Raw genomic sequence first — 20,453 nt, forward strand, 5'->3', positions numbered from 1 at the left:
ATATGTGCATGTTTCTGTATGTGTATTGTTCTTTAATACAATACAATGTTGAAAGATATTCTGACCACGGTAATGGAGAGAGGGCATACTCTACAACCGATTGCCCATTTCCAAACAATTCTGGTGACCTCACAGATAACATTCTAAGGAACAGTGTCAGTTCCTACCTACGATTACAGCTCTTGGCCATTAAGAGAGCTTCACTGTGCTCCAGGGGTCAGTACCCAGCCCCAAAGAGAGCACAGGTAAGCCCTGGAACTTATTTCTAGGACCAGTCTAGCCCTAGTCGGGTTATTTGTGACTTAAAAGCCATGGTGTCCAATCTATATGTGTTTTATAACAATGGCCAGGCCTCACAGTCTGTTTCCGGACTCAGAAGGAAGTGGATGGAACTGGTTAGCTAGCAAGAGTGCCTCTGGATAATGCTGCTGTAGGGCAAATTCTAGGAAATGACTGACCCCAAACCACCCTATGAGGTTTTTTTAAGGGAAGAAAAATAGAAGAGCTGTAATTAAAGCTAAAGGAATCCTCCCTGTGTCTGCCTATCACTGCATGAGATCTGGTTAAATGAATCTACATTACCCCCCAGTCTTCCAGGATGGAATCCCGAGGAACAAAATTTAGAGATCCAATAGAGGAAGGGTATTGAAAAGAAGACAGGTATTTCTCAAATTGGTGGGATTTGGGGTCTAACAGCAATGCTGTTTCCTCATTGGTAGGTATACTTACGTGGTTTTTTTTTTCCCGTAAAATATATATATATTTTTAAAGGTTTCTTATTTGAAAGAGCAAGAGAGAGTGAACAAGAGAGAGCATGAGCGGGCACAGGGGTGGGAGTGGGGATACAGAGGGAGAGGGAGAAACAGGCTCTCCGCTGAGCAGGGAACCTGACTTGGGACTCGATCCCAGGACCCTGGTATCATGACCTGAGCCAAAGGCAGACGCCTAACTGACTGAGCCACCAGGTGACCCTAAAATATTGTTTTTATTAAAGAAGTCATCCACTTTGCACAATCTTCTTTGGAATATCTTTGGAAAATCTTCTTTGGAACATCTTTCCTTTAGCGGCTCAGAAAAAAAAAGGGGGGGGTTTATTATTGAAATAGAATCTAGCAAATACCTCAAACTGCGACATGTTAGAAATATCTGTGCTTCCATCCAACTGTATAGCAAACCTCCCACACTGCATAATTTGTTCTAATGCTTGTTTCTTCCAGTCTGCAGCAATGTTTTCTATATGTCTTCTAAATATATTTGACTGACAAAAGAATTCATTTTAGTTTGACATCACTTTTTTCCCCACATACTAGAGCAGCCCATTTTATTGTGGCATGAAGAGCAGATGTTTCTGCAGTGGTAGGAGACTTTTGGCTTTTCTTTATTGAATTAGGGAAATTTGAAAAGGCTTCTCACATTTATCATTGCATGCCAGAGTATTTTGTAAAGGACTGGTTGAGTATCATGTCTTGAAACATTGCTGAAAAAAATCATAGAGGTTGGTCTTCGTGTTCGGGATGCTTTGCTTTTCAGTATCATGGTAACTACAGTAGCTTCATATGATCATTACTTGATATCTCAAGGTACAGTAGACGCTCCAGGTGAAGTTTAATGTTAATGGGAATGGATATTTGAAATAGTCTCCTTTGTGTTAATGGTCTATTTAGATGTCTTCCTCTGGATCTGATTAGGTCTTCATTGTTCACACCTGATAATGTGGCTGATGCAAGACTCCTGCAAGGACTAGAAGGGTCAGCTCTGCCATGTTCTTGTCGTTCATCTATGCTTGTATTATTTTTTGCGTTCCTATTTCATTGTGGGAAATGCTTTAAGTCACTTGGTGATCTTGCGAGCATTGGTTTAGTTAAAACTGGGTAATATAATCTACAAATGCCCTTATCCAGGCCCAGGCAAACCACACTATATTACAATAAGCTGAAAGCAAATGAAAATGCCAGGGGACCCAGGCCACCCTTCTCAATCGTACAACTTATGTTCTTCCTTGAGGACACCTCATAGACTTTATGTTGACAGAGATAGGGCACCAGTAGAAATCTGCATCTTAGAATTAGGTATCAGTAATGCTTCTTGTTTTTTTTTTTTTTTTTAAAGCTTTTATTTATATATTTGACAGAGACACAGCGAGAGCGGGAACACAAGCAGGGGGAGTAGGAGAGGGAGAAGCAGGCTCCTGGTGGAGCAGGGAGCCCAATGGGGCTTGATCCCAGGACCCTGGGATTATGACTTAAGCTGAAGGCTGACACTTAATGACCGAGCCACCCAGGTACCCCTGCTTCTTGTTTTTTAACTTGAAAAATAAATCTAAGCACCAGTGTTGCTCTCTAACGGATTGTCTTGCCCATCCCACATCAGAATTATGGTCTCCATATTCTAGATCTTGTCCTTGGATCCAGCAGTGAGGGAGAGGACCACATTTTCAGACTGCATGTTTGGCCTCTTGTAGAAATGCTCTTTTGAACAGCTTTTTGGTTCTGAGGCTCCACCTAGCGTGGAGGGTGTCACAGAGACAAATGTAAAAAACAAGATTGTCTTGGGGCGCCTGGGTGGCTTAGTCGGTTAAGCATCTTCCTTTGGCTCAGGTCGTGATCCTGGGCTCCTGTCAAGCCCCGAGTCAGGCTCCCTGCTCAGCGGGGAGTCTGCTTTTCCTTCTGCCCACCTCCCCGCCCCCCCCAACTTGTGAGCACTCTTTCTCTCTCTCTCAAATAAATAAATAAATAAATAAAACCTTTAAAAAGAAACAGGATTTTCTTTATCAGGGTGGTGGTGTTGAGTATGTTAGTTCCACTCCAGAGCATCCCCCAGCGTGTCCCTTATGGAAGCACCGCTGGAGGAATTTCTATGAAATCCGGCATCAGGAAGTGCTGTGCTTCTCCTCAGTAGCTATTTTGTTTTTTTGCTTACGGACAATATTAACTTTGTCTTTCTCTTTGCTTCGACTGCTGAGAGCTTCAAGTCATTTTTGTGACCTGCCGGAAGTGTAGAGAACCGGGATAGGTATTCCTGGATGCTCATTTTGCCTCTGATTTTTGTTGAAAACCATATTTCCTCCCTCAGCCCAGATCTTGCAACTATTAAACTTACAAATTTTATTTTTTTGAAGTCACCTCAAGTCCTTTGGGGAAGGAATGGGATATGAATAAGATATACGGTTGTTACTGATATTCAGTATAAACTCCTTAAACTCAGTTGCCTAAGAAAAATTGATTTAGAGTCTGGAATTTTTAAATCTCTAGGTAAAAATGATTATTTTCTATTGCCAGTAGCATCTCTGCATTTCAGGAATCTAAGATGCCATTAATTATGAGATAGAGTCCCATTGCAAGGATGTTACAATGTCAGAAAATTGCCGACACTGATTTTCAGACATTTCTTGTAAGACCCTCTCCTAATCTCAGAGATGTTAAAATGTGGGAGAAAACGTACATTTTAGAATAAGTGAAATGTAGTATTATTTACAGTACATTTCAGAAGATGGCACATGGGTGTGGGGGGCTTACAGCTTATGGGTGCTCAGTGTGTTAAGGAAGCCTGGATCCCTAGGACATGATACAATTTCTGATCTCTGGTCACTGGAAGGGCAGTAATTTCTTGTCTGACCTAGATGCAGGTGTTCACACATGGGTTTAAAAAATGGCCCTCTTACGAGGGAACTTTAGATAAAGTTGGAAAATGTATTTTTTTTCAAGACATTTAAGATAATTTTTTAAACTGTGCTCTGCTTTTGCTTTTAACTAACTTCAAAATACTCATCCTCAACAATAGAAAAATGAGCCAAGGACAGATTATTCTTAGAAGAAAATACAAATGGCTAATAAACATTTGAAAAACGTTCAATCTTTTTTGTAATCAAAATAATGCAAATTGAAACAGCGTGATGCCATTTTTTGGTCTATTTATAATTACAAAGATAATACTCAGAGCCGGTGAGATGGCAGCAAGCTAGGTGCTTTCATACACTGTAATGTGAGTATAAACGAGACAGGTTTTGTAGAAGCTAATTTACTGATACATGTTACAATGTCCTACAAATATTTATCTTTAAAATGTTCATATACCTTGGCTAAGTAATTCAGTTCCTAGGCATCTATCCTAAGGAAATAATCAGAGGTTCAGAACTATGTTTAGAATGTTATTTATATTAGTAAAACAACTTAATATTCAACAACAGAGAGAGATTTAAATAAATTCTGCTTTTTCTATTCAGTGGAATGCCTTATAGCTATCAAAGTTAGTGAGTTAAATGGGAAATAATTTGTATCTTCTGCTCATTTTGCTGTGTACCTGAAACTTCTCTAAAAAATAAAGTCTATTAAAAATAATAGTGATGTGATTTTGCAGAAGCCTTGATTCCTGAGAGGGTGGGGGATGTCATGAAGTGGCCACGGCTGGTGCATTTGAGCAGCTTGGGTCTCATACACCCTGCTGGAGCCCAATGTCATTAGTGTTGGGTGGGCCAAGCCCAGAGGTGGCTGCTAAGCATAGTGGGTGACCAGTTACCCAGAACCTTTGGAAAAGGAAATGACTTTATTGAACGGGCTAATCTTCACATTTATCTTACCGCTCAATTTAACCATGGTCTGTTCTGTCTCATTTGGGGATACGTGCTAATCTCTCCTCTCAGGACCTGCACCAACCAGCGCTTGCCTCCAGGCCAACCAGGGCTTCTCCCTTCACGATTCAACTTCCTTCGCCTATATTGTATTTTCTGGTGCCACTTGCAAACTTTCAAAATAGAAAAATGAACAGATAAGTCAGGTGCTGCTGCTTCCCTCCTGTCTTTTTAATTTTAACATCCTATCTTTGGGATATGATGCCCTTGCTTTTCACTGTCTTGCCTAAAAGGATCATGCTTGGGAATTTGAGGCTCAGGGCTAGGGAAAAATGGGGTATGGAACCACCAGATAACACCCTTAAAAATAGGAAGTTGAAGACTACATGACAGAGTAATCCTGACATACTGAATGGAAAAAACTGTCCCTGTAGTTAAGATTCCAAAGTTGTTAATATGTATGCATAATACATCAGAAAGCCCTAAAAGAAATCTAGAAAGTGCTAACAATGGTTATATTTGGGAAGTAGAATTATTGGTGAGTTTTGCTTTTCTTTATTTTCCCCAGTTTTCTGTAGTATATATCATGATGATAAGAAAAAGATAGGAAATACTGGTAACTGTATTTCTTATTCAGCTTAATCGTTATCAATAATCATTATCAATAATTCCCTCTCCAGTTCTTTATCAGTAATTATTCTCTCCATTGATTCTAAATTCCTCCATTCAACAAATGTTTACCCAGAACCTTCTGTCTGCCAGGTACTGACCTAGGAATTAGGGATATAGCAATGACTAGGACAGTTCAAGTCCCCATTTTCTTAGAGCTGGCAGTAGTCTGGGGAGGTTGGTCATAAATACACAATGTCTCCTTATTAGACAACCAGGACCTTGCCTCAGCCTGCACTCATGCTCTGAGCTGAATGAATGAATCTAGTCTAGTGGCTTTAGATATCATTTATATGCCTGTGGTTTCTTAACCTGTTTCTCTAGCTTAGTTCTCTGTCCCCAACTCCAGACTTGTAAAGCCAACTACCTACCTGATGTCTTCACTGGGAGATCTAATATGTATGTCAAACCAAATGTGTGAGAATGGAATTCTTGATTTCCCCAGCCTATCCCTCCCACCCTCAAACCTACTCTGCCAGTGTCTTCCCCATGTTAGGAAATGGCAATGCCATCTTTCTAGTTCTTTGGGCTGGTAACTTTGCAGTTATCTTGACTCCTCTCGTTCTTATACATTCTACATTCAATCAATTTCAAATTTTATTTATTCAAAATCTATCCAGAATCCGACTACTTCTCACCACCTCACCCTGGCCCCAGCCTCCATCTACCTAGTCTTGCCTGATGATTACACCAGTTACCTTAGTGGTTTCCTTGCTTCTGCTTTTTGACCTTTGAGAGTTAAACCTCAGCATAGCAGCCAGGTGGTCCTGTTAAGACTCCGATCATATTACTCCCTGTTCACAACTCTGATGGCTTCCATCTTCTCAGTGAAAGCCAGTCTTTACAGCATCCTAAAAACCCCACACCATTGGGTGTCTCCCATCTCTTTCTTTGTACCTCACCTCTCTGGCTGTATCTCCTACTACTTTTTTTTTTGTTCACTTCCTCCAGGCGTACTGGCCTTCTTGTTATTCCTGGAAGAAGCTGGGCATGCTACTGCCTCAGGGCCTTTGCACTTGATTTTTCCTCTGCCTGGAATGTTCTTTCTCTGCCTGGATCAGTTGATCCTTTATATTTTGACACATACATCAACTCCCTTGGCTATCCTATTTATGGGCGAGCCCCCTACATTTTTTATCCCCCTTCCTTGCTTTAATTTTTTCTAAGCACTATCACCTTTTAACATATTATGCATTTCACATTCTTTTTTGTTGTTCATTATCTTTAAGGATCACAAAGGCAGGGTTTTTCAGGTCTTGTTATGTTCCCTGATGTATCCTCAGAACCTAAAACCGGTGCCTGGCACACAGCAAGCCCTCAAGGAGTGTTTGTTGGATGTTGGAAAAATGAATAGAAGGTAGGTACTATGAAGACCATTTAAATTGTTTTTAAAAGCTCAGATGAGTTTTAAATGTTCCATATACCTGAGAATAATAGCATTTAACAGTTTATAAATATAGTTCTTATTTTTTAAAGTACTCCTGTTTTCCTGTTAGTCATGTTCTCTGACATTTGGAACACCTGATCCTGGATTAAATTGCCTGTATCTCTGAATTCCCAAGATAGGATATATTTCTTTAATTTTATTTTAAAACTAGATAAATTGGGCGCCTGGGTGGCTCAGTTGGTTAAGCGACTGCCTTCGGCTCAGGTCATGATCCCGGAGTCCTGGGATCGAGTCCCGCATCGGGCTCCCTGCTCAGCGGGGAGTCTGCTTCTCCCTCTGACCCTCCCCCCTTTCATGTACTCTCTCTCTCTCATTCTCACTCTCTCAAATAAATAAATCTTTAAAAAAAAAAAGGAGATAAATTATATGAATGTGTTCTCATGTAAAAATAAAACAAAATAACAGACCTAAATGGAGTAAACAATGAAAACATCCTTTCATCTCTTCTCCCAATGTGGTCTTCTTCCCCAGAGGTAACCCCAGTTAATTTGTTGTGTATCCTTCTAGGCCAGGGCTGTCCAATAGAACTTTCTGTGATGGTAGGAATGTTCTATATCTGTGCTAATACAGTAGCAGCCACTAGCCACCTTTGGTTATTGAGTGCTTAAAATGTGGCTGGAGTGACTGAGAAACTGAGTTTTTAATTATATTTCATTAATTTCACGAAATATAATTTGAGTTTAAATAGGCACATGTGACTAATGGCTACCCCATTGGGCAGTACAGTTCTAAACTCTTCCTCCACAGTTACCTATTTCTCTCTCTCTTTAACCATAAATGATATACCATATAACCTGTATACATATTACACATAGTGCTTTGTCACTAGGAAAAGTCCTAAAAATTTTCCTTGTCTGTGTGTATGTATCTTACTGTTTTTAATGGTGCTTATTACTTCATAATATGTGCCTGCCATACTTAGCTAGATGAAAAATAGATATTTCTTGGTGCGGAGCCATGTGCTAGGCGTTCTTTTTCTCCATTCCACTGGCATCTGTCAAAGCTTTGCGGCAGCTGCCTGATCTGAGATTCTGCATAATCACGGACACAGTCCAAGAATCTAGTGATTTACATATGTTGGGCCTAGGGTCAGGTATAAAATCTACTTTTTCTTCCCTTTCTTCAGAAGATGAACATATTCTGATCTCAAATAAAATCATGCCTTAAGAGTTATGTTCAGCAGCTGGTAAATACAAACCTAACAGAATGACACTGAGGGCTGCGATTTTGTGATGTCTTTTTCTAATTCTGAATTTGCAGTTCTAAAGCTGGTGAGTCCTGAGGCAGAACGCCTGCTTCTTTCTGAAGTCCCGTTCCCATCTCTTTTGCAAATCCTGATGAAAATGCCGTCATGTTGCTGTAAAATTCTTTCCTACTGGAAGACGTTCTTGAGATGGTTATGACTTTATTAACTATGGGTAATTCACTTTTCAATTGATCACTGTGCTTCTAGCATGCCTCATCAACGTTTGCTAGTGAACATTTATTGAGCCTGGCAGCCATACTATTATGTATACTCTATCAGTCAAGGCCCTGCCGAGAGACAGACGGCTCACTCTAAATGGGAAATAGGAAAAATGGTTTAATAAAAGGGACTATTTACAAGGGTGTGGGCAGAGCTTCAGGAAACCTCAAGAGATGGTATGCACCCTCGGCCTGGAAATGTTAGGGCATGAAGGGGTCGGGGAGACGGTGGTTACTAGAACTTTGCAGAGCCCATTATATAAAGAGGGGCCTCTCAATGGAAACTGTGGATTTTGGTAAGAGGACAGAAATAACCTACTGCTTCCTAGCAGGGAGGAAGCCAAGGGGAAAGATAGCCTGAGCTCACTCTTGCCCTGCCCTCTGGTGTTTTGCGTACTTCTCATGGACCCCACCCAACGTGAAACAGAAAGGCAGTGGAGCCCATTAGTGCAGTCCATACAGGAAGCCATACAGAGGAGAGTAGAGAAGGGTCCGGAAGAGAGTGGATTCTGGAGAAATAGAAGGAAGATATTACTCATACATTCATCATTTCATTTACTCCTTACAACAGCTTCATGAGGTAGATCATTTAATTATCTCCCTTTTATAGGTGAAGATACTGAAGGTTAGGTTAAGGAGCAGCAATTTTTAAAAAAGATTTATTTATTTATTTGAGAGAAAGCGGGAGTAAGAGCGCATGAGCAGGGGGGTGGGGGGCAGAGAGAGAGGGAGAAGGAGAGAAGCAGACTCCCTGCTGAGGGCGGAGTGGGGGGAGGGGGACTCGATCCCACCACCCTGAGATCATGACCTGAGCTGACATCAAGAGTGGGCTGCTTAACATACTGAGCCCCAGGACCAGCGGTTTTTTAAAGATCATATTTAAAAAATCAAATGGATATTAAATAATGGAGCTAAGATTTGAACTCAGGCCTGTATGAGTGGATTGTCCTATTGCAGTTAAGAGGAGCTTAGCATAGGGGATGTCTGTGTGGCTCAGTTGGTTAAGCGTCTGCCATTGTATATATGGACCACATCTTCTTTATCCTTTCATCTGTTGAAGGGCATCTCGGCTCTTTCCACAGTTTGGCTATTGCGGACATTGCTCCTATGAACATTGGGGTGCATATGGCCCTTCTTTTCACTACATCTGTGTCTTTGGGGTAAATACCCAGGAGTGCAATTGCCGGGTCATAGGGTAGCTCTATTTTTAAATTTTTGAGGAACCTCCACACTGTTTTCCAAAGTGGCTGTACCAACTTGCATTCCCACCAATAGTGTAAGAGGGTTCCCCTTTCTCCACAACCTCTCCAACATTTGTTGTTTCTTTCCCTGTCCATTTTTGCCATTCTAACTGGTATAAGGTGGTATCTCAGTGTGGTTTTGATTTGGATTTCCCTGATGGCTAATGATGATGAACATTTTTTCATGTGTCTGTTAGCCATTTGTATGTCTTCTTCAGAGAAGTGTCTTTTCATATCTTCTGCCCACTTTTTGACTTGATTATTTGTTTTTTTGGGCGTTGAGTTTGAGAAGTTCTTTATAGATCTTAGATACCAGCCCTTTATCTGTAGTGTCATTTGCAAATATCTTCTCCCATTCTGTGGGTTGCCTCTTTGTTTTGTTGACTGTTTCCTTTGTTGTGCAGAAGCTTTTTATCTTGATGAAGTCCCAAAAGTTCATTTTTGCTTTTGTTTCACTAGCTTTTGGAGGTGTATCTTGAAAGAAGTTGCTGTGGGCAATGTCAAAGAGGTTACTGCCTATGTTCTTCTCTAGGATTTTGATGGATTCCTGTCTCACATTGAGGTCTTTCATCCATTTTGAGTTTATCTTTGTGTATGGTGTTAGAGATGGTCGGGTTTCATTCTTCTGCATGTGGCTGTCCAATTTTCCCAGCACCATTTATTGGAGAGACTGTCTTTTTTCCTGCTTTGTGCAAGATTATTTGACCATAGAGTTGAGGGTCCATATCTGGGTTCTCTATTCTGTTCCATTGGTCTGTATGTCTGTTTTTGTGCCAGTACCATGCTGTCTTGGTGATCACTGCTTTGTAATATAGCTTGAAATCGGGCAACGTGATGCCCCCAGCTTTGTTTTTCTTTTTCCACATTTCCTTGGCGATTCGGGGTCTTTTCTGATTCCATACAAATTTTAGGATTGTTTGTTCCAGCACTTTGAAAAATGTCATTGGAATTTTGATCGGGATGGCATTGAAGGTATAGATTGCTCTGGGTAGCATAGACATTTTAACAATGTTTATTCTTCCGATCCATGAGCATGGAATGTTTTTCCATCTTTTTGTGTCGTCTTCAATTTCTTTCATGAGTGTTTTGTAGTTCCTAGAGTGTAGATCCTTTACCTCTTTGGTTAGGTTTATTCCGAGGTATCTTAGGGTTTTTGGTGCTATTGTAAATGGAATCGTTTCTCTAATTTCTCTTTCTACAGTTGCGTTGTTAGTGTATAAGAAAGCAACTGATTTCTGTGCATTGATTTTGTATCCTGCCACATTACTGAGTTGCTGTATGAGTTCTAGTAATTTGGGGGTGGAGTCTTTTGGGTTTTCTACGTAAAGTATCACGTCGTCTGCGAAAAGAGAGAGTTTGACTTCTTTGCCAATTTGAATACCTTTTATTTCTTTTTATTGTCTGATTGCTGTTGCTAGGACGTATAGTACTATGTTGAACAATAGTGGCGAGAGTGGGCATCCTTGATATGTTCCTGATCTTAAGGGAAAGGCTCTCAGCTTTTCCCCATTGAGGATGATATTCGCTGTGGGTTTTTCATAGATGGATTTTATGAACTTGAGGAATGTTCCCTCTATCCCTATACTCTGAAGAGTTTTAATCAGGAAAGGATGTATTTTGTCAAATGCTTTTTCTGCATCAATTGAGAGCACCATATGGTTCTTCTCCCTCCTCTTATTAATAGCTTTCTTTAAAAAAATTATTTATTTAAGCAATCTCTACACCCAGTATTGGGCTTGAACTCATGACCCCAAGATCAAGAGTTGCTTGCTCTTCCGGCTGAGCCAGCCAGGTGCCCCATGTAATGTCTAATAGCTTTTAAGTAAATATTTGACAATGTCTAATTGAACACATTCTGCAAATGAAATGCCCAACATCTAAAGTCTTTCCCTCTAAAAAGCATAGCTGGGGTGCCTGGGTGGCTTAATTGGTTAAGTGGCGGACTCTTGATTTCAGCTCAGGTCATGATCTAAGGGTCCTGGGACCATGCCCTGCATCAGGCTCTGTGCTCAGTGGGGAGTCTTCTTGAGATTCTCTCTCTTCCTCTGCCCCTCCCCCTACTCACCCTCACTCACTCACTCACTCTCTCTCTCTCAAATAAATAAATCTTTAAAAAAAAAAAAGCATGATGGGAATATGGCTTTGGTATGATACACTACAGTTGACATTACCAGAACCTATATGATAAATAGGCAACATACTCACATGCAGTGACTGGGTGTTCTGAAACCCTAAGTCAGGTAGAAAGAAGTTTAATTGCAGTAGAGCTCCAAGTCTGTGGTCTAGCAAGGTCCTTGCACATATGAGGTTCAGGGCAGGGGGCCAGGGCTTCTTAACCCTTTAAAATCCTTTGTCTTTGCTGCTAAACATAAAAATTTCATGTGACTCCCCAACCCTGAATTTAGAATATGGCTACATGGGTGGGGGCATAGTCTAGCCTCTGATGATCTCTACCAGTTCAGAGGCTTAATTTCTATGATTTGGATGTTAAAAAGGTAGGGTTTTTTTCCGGGTATGAAATTACTGAAAATTGAATATGCCTTTTCAAACTCCTACCTCCTCCCATTCTAAAAAGGCCACCCTTCACCTTTGAGGATTGCTGTCCCAGAGCTAATTCTGTTCCTTCTTTTCTTATTTTTCTTGTACTTATGCACCCTCCAAACATCTAGCATCGTATGAAATACATAGCAGATGTTAGGAAACATTCAACAATGTGATCTGGCTGATGTGGGGTCTAAGCTGTGGCTGGCCAGTAATGGTATGTCAGTCATTTGACTTAGTACACCACATCTGGGTGAAACATATGGTCCCGTCCTTTGGTTTTTTCAATTAATCGTTTGCACCCCCCTTCTCTAATTACCAGAAGTCCATTGTCTCCTTTGTGAGGCCCCCGTCCTAATTGTCTAAGAATCCTGTGAGTTTCCTCAGTTCAAAGGGAGCCAGAAAGGTAACTGAGTCTGAGGGATGTAACACTGATGTTACTTCGTGCTGCCATTTGGTGTCTCTGTTGAAGACAGGTTCTGTAGAGTCCAGTGGAGACAGCATCTATCTCAGAGTTGGAAAAGCCAATGAGCTAATACATTTAAAGTGCTTAGTGTGTAGATGGTTGCATGGCACTATATAGGCACTCAAAGATTGAGCTATTATGTTACATTATTGAGCCTCAGTTTTATGTCTTACTTAGGGCTTAGACCCAAAGGATCCCTGGAACCATCCCAGGTCTGGCAAATGGTAAGGAAGAGATGGGGGCCTGGGTCCTCAGCAGGCTGGTATAGATAGGTAGGTAGGTAGGTAGGTAGGTATGTAGATTTATATATAGCTTGGAGTCCAGGTTGGACCAGTCCCTGCCTCTCCCTGGAGCCTCTGGTTATCTTACTCTTATTTTCCTACAGTTGGTTTGCCCCTTGTAGGTGGAGGAGACAGCCTCCGAGTAGCTTCAGATTCCTTGTAAATCAAATGATTTGTTCTGGCTCAGAGAAGGAATTCTGGGGTGTTTGGACTGAAAAAATGTTGGCTGAAGTCACAGGGCTGATTGTTGGTGGCTGGGCCTTAACCAAGGTCTTCCTGAATGTAGAACTTGACTCTCAACTGAGGGGGTAATCTGCCTCATTTTGGAAGGCAATGTTCTGGCAATGTTCACAACAGTCTATGGCTCATTAATAATATTTGCATTCTCCCCATTCCAAGCACACTGCCTTGTTCATACCAAGAAATAGCCCTTCTCCATGTCAGCTGCTGTTAAATATGATCACATGCTCACAAGGACATATGTGTACACATGCACACATAGCTCATTTATGAACTCTGTCTACCTTCAGTCTCTTTGCTTCTTTCTTTTTCCTACTTCTGGGCCACAATAATTAAGAAAAAATACAGAGTGCATATAAACCTTTTTCTTTACCTTTGAGTAACTATCGTTACTTTACAACTTTCTCTGTCTCTGCTTTACTCACCAGATTTCACACCCTCTAGAATACACCTTTCTTGGAAAATGGCAACACCTTATCTTTTCAATAAACTTTGCACCTAGCACATAAAAGATCTCCAACTAGTAATTTATTTTAGATCATGTGAAAAAGATTCACTGTCCATGTATATTAAAGGTTAATGAATCATTAATCAAAGCTAACCCCATTTGCCAATCCATTTACCTATTTAGGTTGTGTCCTAAAAGTTCACTCATGAGTCAGTTTGCTTTGTTTCTAGGGGAAACTACATTATCTATTATTATAATATATAGTATTATATATTATATATAATAATAAATACTAACATAAATAATAATTGCCACAATTGATTATCAGGTACTTTATACACGTTATTTCTTTGTTTTACAACAACCCTGTGAGATAGGTACCCATTTTACAGATGAAATTCAACTTCAACTAAGGAACATCTATCCATCCATTCATCCATTTATTTATTTATTTATACAGATTTATTTATTTATTTTTTGGTGGGGAGGGCAGAGGAAGAGGGAGAGAGAATCCCAAGCAGACTCCCCACTAAGTGGGAAGCCCAATGTGGGGCTCAATCTCACAACCCTGAGATTATGACCTGAGCTGAAATTAAGAGTCGGATACTCACTGGACTGAGCCACCCACATGCCCCTTATTTTTTTAAGATTTATTTATTTATTTGAGAGACAGAGAGAATGAGAGAATGTGAGTTGAGGCAGAGGGAGAGAATCTCCAAGCAAACTTCCTGCTAAGAAGGGAACCTGAGGTGGGGCTCGATCCCATGACCCATGAGATCATGACTTGAGCCAAAATCAAGAGCCGACCACCCAGCCTACTGAGCCACCCAGGCGCCCCTTTTAAAATTATACAAAGTCAAACACAGTTCTTGTCCTGAAGACAGCATGTGCTAAAGGGGCAAAGACAGGCCACCCATGGCCTCCCTCGCCATTCCTTGTCCCTTTACCAGCCACAGCCTTTGGGCCCCAGGTGGGTGTCTGATTCGATGCCAGCCTATTCTGGTTGTGGCCTGCTTTGAAAAGATGAGCTCTGCCAGTCTGATTCTCCCTTAGGAATTTGAATGGGGAAACATGGGAAGAAGCAGTAAGTTGGCTGGAGCTGGGGCAGAAAGACTGAGAAGTTGATGAGTGAGTGTTAGGAAGGGAGGCCAATTGTCACATGTGAGCTGCTGGGTATAGGGGAGTAGAGGCCCGCAGAGACTTGAGTGTAGTGGATGGGTATAGGGTAAATGGGAGTGGGACAGAAAGAGTCATGTGCAGAAAGCAGCCAGGTGCTCCGCACGCTGGAGCCAGACTCTGCACCTTTCCTACTCGCCCCCACCCCCACAATTTCTATGCTGGGAGAGACTTAAAATAATCCTTCATCTCTTGAGCTTCATGTCTTGAAGGACAGTTGGTTCTTTTTGGCCCTTCTGACCGAAATTAGAACACACAGCCCGTAAATACTGGTAAGAGGATTTGAACCGCAGTCTGTGGGAACAGTCTCTGTTCCTCTCACTGCACCCCTTGGCTACATTACAAATGCTGCTCTGGCCCACCCTGACCAACGAGGTCACCTTACTGGATCTGAAAAAGAACCAACAACGGACCCGTTTCCTGAACCCATGTCCCCAGTCTTGGTTTACTTTTGGAGCCCTGAACAGGAAGGTGGGGGTTAAGAAAGTCGCAGGCAACTGGAAAGTCTCCAAACAAGTCTGGGGCAGGACTCCAGCTTCCAGGGCGGAAGGTACTACAATGGGCAGGGGGGTGGGGGTGGGGCAAGGACGGCTTCTTGGCAGTGCAGAAGGGCCCCTGGCTCTTCCACGACTGGAACTGCTCTTCCCCCTACTTGCTAGCTCCAGTTCTAAGACCGCGCCTGACATACAGTCGAATGAGTGAATGAATGATTGATGAATGAGTGAGTGACTAAATGACTGGCAGAAGTGGGTCATGGCCCCTCTTCAAACGTGTGCATCATTCTTCAGTCGTCTTCCCCAGTTAAGGAACACCTGTGTCTGTGTCTGAGCAACAATTCACGCAGCACTAGGAGTACTGTGGACAGTGACTAGTCACCTTCAGCTTTCACAGTACCAGAGCTGATGGAGTGATGCCCACGATAATGCCAGAGTTCCGAGACGACACATGGACAACCCTGGACTGCACTTGCTCTGTTTACAAAAACACCACTCCCTTTGTCTTCCTCTGGAGAGAGGGAGGTTTTCATTTTAAGAGGCTGACTAAAGGCTGCGGAGCCACTTCCTGGGCAGGCTTCCAAGTGACTACATCTCTCTCCCAGCGCTCCCCAGAGCCCCAGCCCAGGCTGCCTGGGGCGGGGCCTCCAGCTGGCCGTGGCCGTGGCCATGGCCGTGGCGGTTGGAGCTACCGCAGGAGCATTTATCTGCAGCCCGCCAGAAAGGCTGGGCCCTTAGGTCCTCCCGGGGCACGGATAATGGCTTTGGCCCTTGCGCTGAAGTGACGTCCGAGTTTGTGATTGGCCAGGCTGGTGTGTGTGAAATACGGGTGATGTCTGCCACACTTCTGAGTATGGCATTTCTTCCCGTCGAGTACCCCGGGCTGTGGGTAAGTCTAAAGCTTTGCGGTCTGCCCTGGGTGGTTGTGAAATGTTCAAAGCCGAGCACTGTGACTTTCCAAGGGCATGACTTAGCATATTTTGTGATCCTGCGGAGCCTCAGTTGCCTTTTCTGTGAAATAGAGATGGTATTCTCTTATATTATGGAAGGATAGGAGAATGTAGCCATCCTAGGCTGTTGCAGGACCAAGAAGAGAGAACCTATCGAGAGTACCTCCTCTGGTACCTGGCATATAGTAGAGAGTGCGGCACTCTCATGATTTCTGAGCATCAGTCAAAAAAAAAAAAAAAGGTTTCAGTGACAAAGTTCCTGTTTTTATCTCTAATGGTATAATATTTCTCTGAAAGACTCAGTGGCTATATTCTGCTTCTGCACCAAAGAAACAAGGCTTCAGGGGAAGACTGTGCCAAAGGAAAGTTTGTCAGACTATATTCCCTTTCTCTTTTTCCCTTCTAGACCCTGACTGCACCTGCCCCATTTGCCGATGAAACCAGCTGCCAGTGCCAAGCACCCCATGAAAAATTGACCATTGCTCAGGCCCGCTTAGGAACACCAGGTGAGGCTGTACTTCTTGTTCTCTGAGTGGGCCCTGTCCTGACCTTTAAAGTAGCAGAGGGGCACCTGGGTGGCTCAGTCGGTTAAGTGTCTGCCTTTGGCTCGGGTCATGATCCCAGGGTTCTGGGATCGAGTCCCACGTCGGGCTCCCTGCTCGGTGAGGAGTCTGCTTCTCCCTCTCCCACTCCCCCTGTTTGTGTTCCTTCTCTATGTCTCTCTCTGTCAAATAAATAAATAAAATCTTAAAAAATAAATAAAGTAGCAGAGTAGGCCCATCATTACTTGAGCACTTTCAATCGGAGAGTTGAATTTAGAGATTTATAGCACAGTGCAAGAAGGATAAACACCTACACTGAGAAACTGGACCAACCAAAGTAAGCAGGTAAAAGATAGAGCAGGAAATGGAGCCCCAGCCCTGCCATCTCCTAGCTCTACAACTTTGTGCAAGTCAGGAGAACGATCTGAATCTGTTTCTTTTTGTGTCAGTACGAACATTGATACCTGCCTGCTTCACAAGGTTTCAGGGGTGACAAGATTTGGTTCAAAACACCAAAGCAGTTTTTAAACTGTGAAGGCTTATACAAGCCTAGGCTATTATAATTATTATCATTTTTAATGCCTTTTAAAAACGTTTCTCCGCTGCGGCACCTGGGTGGCTGAGTTGGTTAAGCGACTGCCTTTGGCTCAGGTCATGATCCTGGAGTCCCAGGATCGGGTCCCACATCAGGCTCCTTGCTCAGCGGGGAGTCTGCTCCTCTCTGACCCTCCCCCCTCTCATGTGCTCTCTCTCCCTCTCTCTCATTCTCGCTCTCTCAAATAAATAAATAAAACCTTTAAAAAAAAAAAAAACAAACAAAAACGTTTCTCCGAGGGTGCCTTAAATAGCCTGGGCTCTACGCTAGACGTTTGTTGATTCATTAACTCCTTTATACCAGAGATGCCTAGAGATTGAAAAAGACTTATGAAGGACCATCCCAAGAGCTCGGGCATACCTCGTTTCATTGCACTTTGCTTGAGTGTGCTTCGCAGATGCTGCGGGGTTTTTTTGTTTTGTTTGTTTGTTTGTTTGTTTTTACAGATTGAAGGTTTGTGGTAACCCTGTGTCGGACAAGTCAGCGGGCACTATTTTTCCAACAGTATACGCTCATTTTGTGTCTCTGTCACACTTTGGTCATTCTTGCAAGAGTTCAAACTTTTTCATTATTCTGTTCGTTAGGGTGATCTGTGATAAGTGATTATGACTTGCTGAAACCTCAGATGACAGCATTTTTTACTATCAGGTGTTATTTTTAATTAAGGCATATACATAGAGGGTTTTTTTTAGATATAATGCTATTGCATGCTTAATATACTACAGTATAGTGTAAACATAACTTTTTTTTTAAGTAATCTCTACACCCGTCTCGGGACTTGAACTTACACCCCTGAGATCAAGAGTCACACGCTCTACCAATTGAGCCAGTCAGGTGCCCCTAAACATAACTTTTACATGTACTGGGAAACCAAAAAATTCACTTGACTAGTTTTATTGTGGTATTTGCTTTATTGCAGAGGTCTGAAAATGAACCTGCAATATCTCCAAGGTACACCTCTAATTAAAGAGACAACCCAATATGAAATAAAACCCCCAAATAATATGCATGTGTGTGCTTAGGGGTTCAACCTCGCAACACAGATAACTGTAAGTTTTAAGAAGAGCAGATTCATTGGGCCTGGAACAGTCAGGAAAGACCTTGTAGCCAACCTGAGCTGCTTGTTTTGGGAGAAGTGAGATTGGGACTAGGTGGGCAGTCAACAGAAGGGTGTCCCAGGCCGATGGAAGCGGAAGAGTGAAGGCACAGAGATAGCTGTGTAGGAGTCAATGAGGGACATTCCAGGTGATGCGGCTGGAGTGAAAACTAAGACTAGTTGAGCAGCTGAGCTTTGAGACACTGAAGATGGCATGACTTGGTTTCCACTCACCATGGCAAAAAGCAAACATCCCTGGCTTAAGAGAATCCGTGGGACAAAGGACAATTTGCTTAATAGTAATAGGTATTTATTAAGTGCTTACTATTGCTAAGTTCTTTAGATGTACCATGTCCTTTGACTCTACCACTCTGTGGTTAGTACTTTATTTCCCAGAGGAGAGAATGAAGGCTTTCGAGAAGCCATGAATCTCGCAAGGTAAGTGAGTGAGCCGCTGCCAGGGGTCCTCACACTGGAGGTGCATCAGAATCACCTGGAGGGCTCATCAAACTAGATGGCTGGGCCTCACCCCCAGAGTTTCTGATTCAGTCCAAATGGGGTGGGGCCTAATCATCTGCCTCTCAGCACCCCAGGTGCTGCTGCTGTAGGGGACCCACTTGAGCCCCACGGGTGGGTGGTCAACCTGGGGTTTGACATCAAAGCCATTTTGTTCACGCTTGGGCTCTCGATCATGACTCTCTGTTTCCTTTTGAAGAATATCTTCAAGGGAGTGAGGTGAGGAAGCGAGGGCGGGCAAAGTTAATAATCAGCTTTGAGAAAGGCAAGAAGAGGCTTGGGGAAGTAGCTCTTAGCTGCTAAACCGGTCGTTCCCACACTTAAGTGTGCAACAAATCACCTGGTGCCTTGTTAAAGAAGCAGATATCCTGGGGTACCTGGGTGGCTCAGTTGGTCAAGCGTCTGCCTTTGGCTCAGGTCATGATCCTAGGGTCCTGGGATCGGGCCCTGTGTTGGGCTCCCTGCTCAGTGGGGAATCTGCTTCTCCCTCTCCCTCTGCCCACGCCCCCCGCCCCACTGATGCTCGCTCACTTGCTCTCTCAAATAAATAAATAAAACATCTTTTAAAAAAAAGAAAAGCAGATTTCCTGCTCTCTCTCCCTTACCCCTGAATCTGGGATGGGGCCCAAGCATCTGTGTTTTGAACTAATAGCCAGGTGATTGTGAACTTGGTGGTTTACAGACCATACACTGAGAAATGTTGACCCCAGCAATAAATCCAAAAGCCACAATGGAATTCCAGGTGATTATGAAAGAACTAATTTAACCTAAAGTGAAAGACTGAGCTTCAGGCCACCGAAGAAGAGGCCCCTACTTTGCCCGGGAAAGGGAGGTAGAACTTCCCGTACATCTGCTACGTGCTGCGTGCTGTACTCTATCTCGTTTGGTCTTTGCGTCTGGTCTCTTACCCATCTGACAGCAAAAACTGTGAGATGGGTAATCTTGTGTCCTTTCTTGAGGACTTGGAGAATGGAAAAGTAACTTGTCAAATGTCCTAGCTGACTGGATAGAGCTAGGATTTGCCCCCAAGTCCCTTTACCTCAAATCTCTGCACGGGCCATAGCTGACCGCGGAGCTCAGTGAGAACACAGGCTTTGAACTGGAGGGTGGCAGGTGAACGAGACAGACAAGACAGACAGACAGTGGCTGTGATCTTCCATAGCGGCAGGGCTGTCTGCCTTGCTCACTGCTGTTTCACCAGCATCTAGAGACCTTCTTGTCAAATCCTGTGTGCTCAGTAAATACTTCGTGAGTGACTGAGTGAATGAATGGAAGTTTGGGACAAGAGGAGGAGCTTGCCCTCTGGAATAAAATCAGAGAGTTGGGTGTGATGCTCTGAGCTGGCATCAAGCTGATGGGGTTAGATTGGGCACTGGTATGTTGTCTGACCACCAAGCGGTTTAAACGCCAAGAACCAAGTTAGAATAAGATGGTGGTACGTTTTGAAACAGCTGTGTCGTGGGCTCTGTGGAACATGGGTCTCTGCAGGAGTGAGATGAAGCACAGGTGAACTCTTCGTACTAGAAGAGAAAGTCTCCTGTTGTCTCAGGTGATGACCCTGGGAAGTTATCCAAGAGAGTTTGTGATGTTGATGGGCACCTGGCTGGCAGAGGGGGGGAGGGCCCCATTTTTGTTAGAAACTCCTTTGTTTAGAATGTCTAAATAAGGGAGTTATTAAATGGAATGGCATGGAAGCTCAGCCATATTAAATGGAATGGCA

The 20,453-nt window shown here is 43.0% G+C and overlaps 1 protein-coding gene across 1 annotated transcript in view; it reads left to right on the plus strand.

Moving 5' to 3' along the window:
- PCYT1B (phosphate cytidylyltransferase 1B, choline) overlaps nt 1–20,453 on the plus strand; it is a 109,519-nt gene that overhangs the window by 10,085 nt on the left and 78,981 nt on the right. The window contains exon 2 of the mRNA XM_021705676.1: nt 16,391–16,490. Coding sequence (XP_021561351.1) covers nt 16,391–16,490 — 100 coding nt within the window. The remainder of the gene's footprint in view (nt 1–16,390; nt 16,491–20,453) is intronic.

The sequence above is a fragment of the Neomonachus schauinslandi genome, chromosome X (genome assembly GCF_002201575.2).
Source record: "Neomonachus schauinslandi chromosome X, ASM220157v2, whole genome shotgun sequence".
NCBI lineage: Eukaryota > Metazoa > Chordata > Mammalia > Carnivora > Phocidae > Neomonachus > Neomonachus schauinslandi.